Source organism: Seriola lalandi, unplaced genomic scaffold, assembly GCF_002814215.2.
Source record: "Seriola lalandi dorsalis isolate HSWRI2012SDOR001 ecotype SW California unplaced genomic scaffold, Sedor1 jcf7180002054983, whole genome shotgun sequence".
Taxonomy (NCBI): domain Eukaryota; kingdom Metazoa; phylum Chordata; class Actinopteri; order Carangiformes; family Carangidae; genus Seriola; species Seriola lalandi.
In genome coordinates this window covers 155229-164428 of record NW_019525532.1, presented here as the reverse complement: position 1 = coordinate 164428, position 9200 = coordinate 155229, and the positions used below count along the sequence as shown (strand labels likewise).

The window sequence follows — 9200 nt, the reverse complement described above, 5'->3', positions numbered from 1 at the left end:
ACACACACACACACACACACACACACACACACACACACACACACACACTCACACACACACACACACACACATATACACAGACTTGGAGGTGAACTTTCTGTGCGCGCGCAGCGAGCTCTGATGTTGTGACACCGGCTGGCATCCAGAGTATTAAAAAAAAAAAAACCCTAACGAGGTGGGCGCAAGGAAAACAGTCTAGGCGCACCGGAGCTTCCTCTGCTTCTCAAATCACTTTCATTAACTCGCATGCCCTGAAAATATGTGCCATTCACGCGTGTAACAGTTCCGTTTGTAACCACACGGTGGCTGTAGTGTATAGGTAAAGGTGTCGGCTGGGAATGTGGCGCTTCAATCCACTGTGCCGTCAACAGGTGAGCCACAGACCGGAGTGGAGAACCTCTCCAGTGAGACGGGGACATTAACCTGAGAAATGAATCAAAAATGTTTTGCTTAAGGAGCAAAACTTAATAATGTTCACAGTCAAACCTCAAGTTTCTAACAGGAAGAGTATTTAGGCTTTGGATTTGGCATTTAGAAGTGTTGTGCTTTTGATCCCTTAACGCAGAGCAGTATCTCTAGTTTTACAGGAGGTAAAAGTTCATAATATTTCATAAGAATTGAGCAGAATTTTAACAATGTCCCCTTTGATTCAACTGTGATCGCTTGTGGGGTCCCACAGCTGGTGCAATATCTCTGAAGGTTAAGTAATATCAATCCACTACTACATTTACAACTTAATAAAGAAGCAGGGCATGACAGAAATTTTTCATGGACCCTAGTGCACATTTTGTGGGGACCCCTGAAAAACGATTAACCAGACCTGACACAAATCAAGCAAGAGTTAAAAATTAAATTGAGTTTTAAAAAGAAAAGTTATAACTAGAACGACTCATCATTCTCTTCCATCTTATTTCAGTGGAGGTAATTAATGGTGACTTGTGGATCCATGTTCGGTTGGCTAGCACTCTTCTTCTGTGTTGCCTTTCTTGGCTCGCTGCTGCGTTTTATTGGCGTGTTAACACCATCTACTGTTGATCAGTGAAACAGCCTGAAAACATCAGCAGAAATGTGTATTGCATCTTCCATCTTTGTGTAAAACAGTGACAAAAACAGGGACCCACTCCTGAAAGCTTTTCTCCATTACACTATGAGTGGTCACAAACTGTTCAGGGTACCTTTTAAGTCATGTGAATATGTGACTTATCAACTAAAAATCATCCTGAATCCACATTTGAAATTGAAATCCATATTTCTTTTCTTGTAATTTGTCAGACTGTGACACTGATGCACTTCTGTGGACAGTTTAGTTTTAATCTATTCCTCCTTTGGTTCAGTAGTAGCTACATATATTTCTCATTTGATTTTACGATGTATGAATATTTTATTTTACAGGAACAAAAGTTTTATCTTGATTCTTCATTGGGATTAAAGGGACAGTTGGTGTTAGTGCGCCCCCTAGAGGTCAAATGCAACTGCACACTGCCTACAGTTTTACATTAGGTGAATGTAATTTATTATTTTATTTTCATATTATCCTTTATTTTTTTAAGTTGAAGCTGTAATTATTCCAAACATGAATAATTTTAGATTCACACTTTAAACCTATAAGCTCATTCCTCCTGGTAAATGATTATTATTGATTGTGGATAAATTCACTCAGAGAAAAGAAGTGAGCTCGACACAGTTACATATTCACACAACACATCACTTTATTTGACTGCATTCTGACAGGTTTTATTCCTCTGATCAGTGTCACCTACTGAACAGAGCACTCAAGTAAACATTAAAACACACTCTTGGTTTTCAAGATTGAACAGGCGACAACAGGAAGCCTAAAATACTTTTATGAAACCAACTTTTGAATTTCATGCAGGTTCTAGGCTAGACGTAATATGGCTTTTGGTATTTTCTTAAGCGTCAAGATTTCTGGCAGCGCAAATGACACTTAAAACTCTAAAAGCTACTTTTTGTGGCCACTTGGGTGAAATAATGGCATCAAACATTTCACTGATGTCATGTGAAAACCCAATGAATCCATTTTTTTCCTGCTTTAACTTCAATGGAGGGATGTCGTGCTCCTATGTGGGTGGAGGGAATTTATTCGATCCCATGAAGGCCTTTAAAAAAAAAAAAAAAAATGCACTGGGTTCCTGAAAAGTTTTGGATTCACACAGTTTTCACCCAACCGTGACCATCTTCATTTTTAACCATTTCAGAGACCACGTAAGACACATCAACACATTAAAACACACTAACATATGAAAGCGTATGGTCCACTGGGAAACACACACGTAGCCTCTTCCTGACAACTAAATAGCACCAAAGTCGAGGAAATGAACCCAATACATCAACATGGTTGTTTTGTCTACTCATACTGACTGTTACACTGTGTGTTACTACACACGCCGCACACCGAAACCTGAATGAACATTTCAAACATTTGAAGGTCTTTTCTTGTCATGTCAGGCAAAGTTGTTTTGATTTATTGCAAAGAACCTCAGTGGATTTGACAGGAATCAGGGTTGAACTTTGATTTGATTTTGAAACAGTCTGAGGAATCCATGTTGGAAACAGCATTACAAGTTGTATAATTTGTAGCTCTGCATCTGGCATTCTGATGGGAAGTTGCAGACAAGGGAGGATATAAATATCTTTTCATGTTCCCTTGGACTCTATATTGATTTTTGGGTCATGCACTCTGTAATAGCGTGGATGACGACGCATTAAATGTACTTTTCCACATGGATGAATTCTTTAGATTTTGCACACGGAAGGAAAATACTGTATTTTACAACACAGTGCCCCAGAGATGGAAAAAAACAAAAAACAATTGCACATTCTTTACTGAATTATTCTGTAAACAAAGTATGAAAAGAAATGCAAACTGCACAGGAGGGTCAGTGGTTCTTGCTTGTTTAGATTGAGAGAAAAACAAACTAAATATAAATCACAACTCAGACTGTTTTCATTAAATGGCTGGAAATGATACAAAAGCCCTCTTATTTAAAATGAGACTGGATATAAAACAGAAGTGCAGACCAGAGTTGTGCCACTTTCATTTTAGCTGGACAGGTTCAAAGACAAAAACTGAGTCCAAGTCCAAGATTTTCTTTTATTTTTCAAATTCCACCAGATGGATCGTTTTTGTTCGATTCTAAGCTTCATCCATTTCTCTGAAACCAGCCCCAAGAGTTTGCTGTTTGGCAGCACGGAAGAAGGTTTTAGGTTGAGTCCAACTGATTCCTTAAGTGCACAATTTCATGACCAGAACCCTCTGTATGTACATAGCTTAAAAAGGAAGAAAACAGTGCAAATACCAACATTGTGCTTCACAACAGCTTTACAGTGCTCCTCATCTGGAAGACGAGGGGAGAGGTGATTGACTCTTTGGTTGCTGTTGTCATAGTTAATCATGGATTTAAAGGGATAGGACACCCAAAAGTTGCTTTTTTGAAACACACACCAATGTTTTTACGATGTATAAGATTTTTCTGGATCTTTGTGCAAAAACTTATTTCACTTCTAAGTGATGAAGACTTTCTCTAAAAATCCTACGACTATGACCCCCTCCATACACACACCTGTTACACCTGTCATCTGCTGTCTCATCATTTTTTCACCTTTTAGGCCAAGAGGTAAATTATCAGATCCATTTAACACCAAAATCAAAGGCCATGACATATCACAAGGGAAAACACAAAACATGGATTTCAGTGCCTTGGTTATGTACTTATATGTATTGCAAAGGTCCCGTTCCAATACTTAAAACTACCTCATTGACTATTTAAATAATAAGCTAATTAACTGTTTGCTAAACCCCCTCCTCCAAACAATGATTGTCCAATCACAGCTTAGCAGTCGTTACCGGGCGAAGCAGTCCTGTCAAGCTTTGGATTTCTCCACATGCTGAAGTGTTGTTTGCCAATATTTAGTGAAAGTGATTCTCTGTGTATAAAAAAGTTGGTGAGCAACCATGGACGAGAACGGAAAAAGCTGTGGGGTGATATTACTTGAATTTTTTGAGTATCTCAACATCTAATGTTAATTAAATACAGCTGATAATATCTGCCATTGCTGTAATTTCAACCACCAAAATTGGCAGTTGTTGGCTAGAAATAGAAATCCTGCTTTTGTTTCCTTCTGTGTGAAATAATAGACCCATTGTTTGAAAAATGACCTGAAACTTCAGGTGTTAAATCTGACACTGTTATCATGGTACACAGCATGTGTGCTGTGCTGGAAACATAGCAGCTTGGCTGACGTAGAAACAGTAACTAAGGGGGGGCGGAGCTTAGCAAACAGTCAAGTATTGGAACGGGGCCACTGAGTGGTGCTCTGTCCCTGGACTGTGTGGGTTGACCTCATGGTTGCAAAGGTCAGGAGGTCATGAGCCCAGTTGGATGGTTAGGGTTGGGCCAGGTGCTCCAGTGCCTCTCCCTCACAGCGCATACAGTGGTAGCCCATTTTAGTGGTGATGTTGAAGCAGCCCTGGCTGTGGTAAAAGTCCAGAGATGATTTGTTCCAGTCCAGAACGGTGAAATTGAGCTGGGTGCAGCCGGCAGCCAGGCCCAGCTTCAGGACAACAAAGTTAAATGAAAAGACAGATATGAGTACAGCTGTTCTGACATTAGGGATGGTAATTTTCACCAATGTGTGCAAGCTCCAGGACATGTGCATTATTTAGCATTTTCAAATGTGCAAATGAAGAAGACCTTTGTATAAAAAGTGAAAAGGCCCAAGGTTCAACGTCCGCACAACATTTCCATTTCTTAACCGTCACAAATCAAATAGTTGATGTTTTACTCACCTGCGCCACCTTGCTCATCAGTGCTTTGCCAATGCCTTTCCCTGAAAGACAGATACCGTGTCAACACTTGAGGTTTCCTGCACAGACTGTACAGATATGCTACATTGACTTTTTGGCTTGTTTTCTCCAGGCCACTATTACAAATTATATTCACTACATTACAACAATGACATGTCTGCTTTTAGGACAGTGTGCTGTACCTCTGAAATCTGGCATCACGTACAAGTCCTCCATATAAATGGCTTTCCCCGACCAAGAGCTGTAGGAATAGAAGTAAAGTGCATAGCCTATCTTCGTATGACCTGAAAGCAAACAGTGAAAAAAATGAAGTCAATGCATGCTCTTTAATATTTTGTTATGTGCTCATAACTGCATATCTGTTTGGATTTTTATGAATTGATCTCAGTAGCCAGTTTACTGCAGATGTGATGTTACACAATCAGTCTTGATTTATTATCCAGTGTTTTGCTGTAATTGCTAAACATGTCCACACAGAGATTTATTGGGCACAGATTTTTTTAAAAACGCAGCCTGGCAGTTTGGACAAATTACAGATTTGGGTGTGATACAACATCTGAGGAAACAATGCAGCCAGTATATATTGACTGAAGGTGGATTATCACTTTAATTTCAACTTTTCTATAGCAATATTTTATGATTTTTTTCCTTATTTGCAAATGAATAGTTAATGCTGATAATCAAGTTAATAAGGCTAATGTGTTAGCTAACAGGAGCAGCTTTAATTTCATGTTTGTACTACCTGATGAATGCAAGTTCAAAATTTTCTTTTTAGCTGTGTCACTCTAATACCAACTCCTGAGGGAAAAATTAGGCTCTTTAGTTGCTACATGTGGCACTATGTTAGCTAGTTGGCACTTGGTTCAGGGTTAGGGTTAGGGAAACAACACTGATAAGAGCGATGAGAATGAACCAGCACATTTAAGGAGCTGGTTGTAAAATAAAAACAATGATTCTAAAGATGCTAAAATATTCCACAGAGCTGAGTGGAACTGCAGAGCTGGATGATAATTCTCCTAATGACAAAAAGTTTGTCATTCTATGTCTATATCATGGGTGATCTAGGCATTGTAAGGCAATGTTGTAAGTCAAACATATACACAGGAAGCCACTGCTCAGTATGGAGTCAGATATCTGAGGCCAGTGGATTGCGGACAGTGGTGACTATATGGAAAAAGGCCTGTGTCATGGAAGAAAAAGGCCCGGCTGGGCAGCAGAGCGTATGTTAATGTCCTCATTACTGTATTCTGGGGAAAAGCAGTGTGTTAGCCTTGTTATGTAAGTGGTGTGTAAGGAGAGAGGCCACATCAGCAGTATGCTGTTACATTACATAACAAAGAACCTATAGCTATAAATGGGCTGATAAACCTGCTCTAAAGCCTATTTTGCACAATTCACCTTTTTTATATGGGTCAATGGCAGTCAGAAGAGTTGATCAAATAATTCAATCAGTTTATTAATTAGTTATTTCTTTAAGTCTGTCCTGAAAATGTGGTAATTTGTTACTGACGGATGTAATTTTGCTAACTTTCTCTACAAACGTGCTGTCGTTAATTGGGTATGAGTACAATTTGAAAGGGGTTGCTTGAGGAACCCACAGAGATCTGTCACCTGAGTCGCAAAGTTACTGTTTTCAGACGCAGGCACCTGAATTCAGCGGAAAAAAAGCCCTGATAAACTCACTCCCTGCCCAGCACCAAACAGCAGACAAAGGTAGCTAATAGCTGGTGAACATGAAGCTCAATGTTTTTCTCAGGAGTTGGTTGAGACCAAAACAAAGCTACAGGACAGGAGAGTGAATAATGGACTTCAAATGGCCAGAAAAATGAGACTCCAAATGAATGCTAATGTTGCTCTGTGTCTGCTGGATGTGTCATAAGCAGCCATTAGCTAACAGGTTTGCATATCAGCTTTATGAGGTGACACTTTGTCAGTGGTGTCAAGTTAATGCAGCTTTAAATTTAGCATAGTGTGTATAGCTTTCTACATCGGAGCTGGAGCTGGCCGAGAGGAAGCACATGAAGACAGACAGACGCCTCTACTGGATCAATATGCAGCAACAAGAGCTTTGTGAGTGCGGAAAAATCTCAGAGATAATGAAGTAAAATTGACTTTTGGACTCAGTGCAATTGATTGGCTTTGAAACACTTAAGATCCCCCTGCAAAAGCTGTCTAGAGATTTTTATGGCCTTTTTGGGACTCAAATTTTTCCCAGTAACTGGCCAGTTTTTTTTTTTGTTTTGGTGAGGGCTGGAAATGTGTGCCAGAAACCATTGTGTAAGTCATACTGGCATACAGACATCATTTTTGGTTGAACCATTTCTGTAAAAAGTACCAGGATATTCCAAGTTTCTCTGCTCTTGGTTTTTTAATTACAATCCTTTCAATACAAAAACAAAAAACGAATGTTATTTCTTCCTTGCTGTAGCACACAGTTATTCTGGTAGACTTTGGGTTAAGGAATCTGGTTAGGAGAAGATGGAATAACAGTATTTAAATCTAGTTTAAACAGTTTAAATCTATAAATAATGTTAGCTTGATTTATAATGTGCATTTAAAGGGTGCAAACTTCAGTAAATGACGTTTTAAAATGCCTTACCTGAAAGCTTTTGTCTAAGATGTTGAGTTGGAAAAACGGAAATTAAAGGGTTAATCCGCACTGAATTGCACAATGCAGCAAAAATGCTGCTGCACTGCAATTTCTAAGGTGACAAATCGATGCATGTTGCACTTCTGGCCATAGTCCAGACAGTGAGGTCACAACAGGTGCTTTCCTTTAGAGAGGTGATGAAAACACCTACTGCTACACCACTGATCAGAGAGCAGCCAGAGCTACAGTGTGTGTAAAGAAGCACAGGAGTAGTTTTCTACCACGTGCGGTTTTAAGACAGTTTCAGAAGGATTATTTATTATTCATTATATACTTCATGTGGTTTTGTAATAATGTTAGTTTGTGTATGGAAATATAGATCTGCAGAACTCCATCACTCACACATATACACAGCTGCTCGCTAGTGTCGGACATTTGCTAAGTGTTGTAAGGGAACTGTGCTACTGATGGCTCTCCCTCACCGTCTTTGGTTTTGTGCTGTTCTGGCACCTCAGCAATGATCCCATGGAAGAACGGGTTCTTGGAGAAACCGTCCTGCTCCAAGACTGCGTAGAAAAAAAACAAGAAACACCTATAATTAATAGACTCGTTATACAGTGCCCAAAATTAAGGTCACATGTCCCGTGGTCTTTTCACAAAAAGGGGGTGGCCTCTTTTCAGCGGCCCCAGGCTTTAGCTAAATTTGAGATCACATTCTGAAAACCGACACATTTCTTTAGGCTGAATCCAATATTTTCCACCACAATTCAGTATTTTTTTTTACTTCATGAAAAGGGTTTTGAAATTGCAATTAGACCTTCAAGTTAATAAAAGACTAAATTTAACGTCCTAATAATTTCTTGTAAGTTTCCTGAAGGTTTCTGGAACAACAACAATGCAACCTTGTGCTAATAAGGAAAATAGAGACACATTTCTGAGTCAGATATTTTAGTTATGGTATAGTTTTGGTTAGTTGTGTTCAGTTTTTAATAAATTGTTGGTTTTAGGAATTAACATGAAAGACCTGCTCCATTTGGAGGAATATAATGTAACACATATCTATAGAAAATCCAAAATAATAAAAAAAACTTATTAAAATACTTTCTTTTATGAAGCAAGTGGAGTCATGTCATTTAATTTCCTAATTCCACACTTAACTGCATATACTTTCAAATGTCTAGGCCTACATAATACTGTTTTTATTACTATATTATACTGGGAATCAGTGCACAAGCAATAAATATAGGCTGCTTGTGGGATACCCACCTGTTTCACCAGTGTCTTATCGTCCCAGTCAGAATGTTGCTGGATTTTTGTAAAGCCACATAAAAAAACACTAATGATAGTTACTACTGCAAAATCTTAAACAGTCTCAACACATGATCCATCTAGTAGCTTTTGATTGTATCATGATCTCAATTGACTGTGATGGAGTTGGTCATATTGGCAAAAAAAAGAAAAGAAAAGTGCATCGGGTCACTGAATGTTCATTGTAGAACCCGAAAATCTCACCACAAGGTCCATTTAGTAGCTGTTCTGGATTAAATGGACTTCATGGTGAGATTGTTCTGTCTATACTGTTTCCAAGGCTAGTAATAGATTTCCCATCTGTCCGGGCCTCCATTAAAGTTCATCTTGTCTTTATGAAGGTCAAATAAATTTAAATGGAAGGTCAAAGCAGAGGACTGCACATTTAACTCCTCATACAGTAACCTACCTCTCTGCGTGACTTTCACCTGGTCTGCCACTTTCTCATATTCAGCCAGTTCCTGCAGGGGGGTGGTG

The 9200-nt window shown here is 39.0% G+C and overlaps 1 protein-coding gene across 1 annotated transcript in view; it reads right to left on the bottom strand.

The window, feature by feature from the left end:
* Nucleotides 1–3098: 3098 nt before the first annotated feature.
* Nucleotides 3099–9200, bottom strand: part of sat2a.1 (spermidine/spermine N1-acetyltransferase family member 2a, tandem duplicate 1) — a 6665-nt gene continuing 563 nt past the window's right edge. The window contains exons 2-6 of the mRNA XM_023396721.2: nucleotides 9133–9184; nucleotides 7898–7981; nucleotides 5008–5109; nucleotides 4808–4848; nucleotides 3099–4572 (exon numbers count right to left, since the gene is read on the bottom strand). Of these exons, the coding sequence (XP_023252489.1) occupies nucleotides 4405–4572; nucleotides 4808–4848; nucleotides 5008–5109; nucleotides 7898–7981; nucleotides 9133–9184 (447 nt within the window). The 3' untranslated portion in view covers nucleotides 3099–4404. The remainder of the gene's footprint in view (nucleotides 4573–4807; nucleotides 4849–5007; nucleotides 5110–7897; nucleotides 7982–9132; nucleotides 9185–9200) is intronic.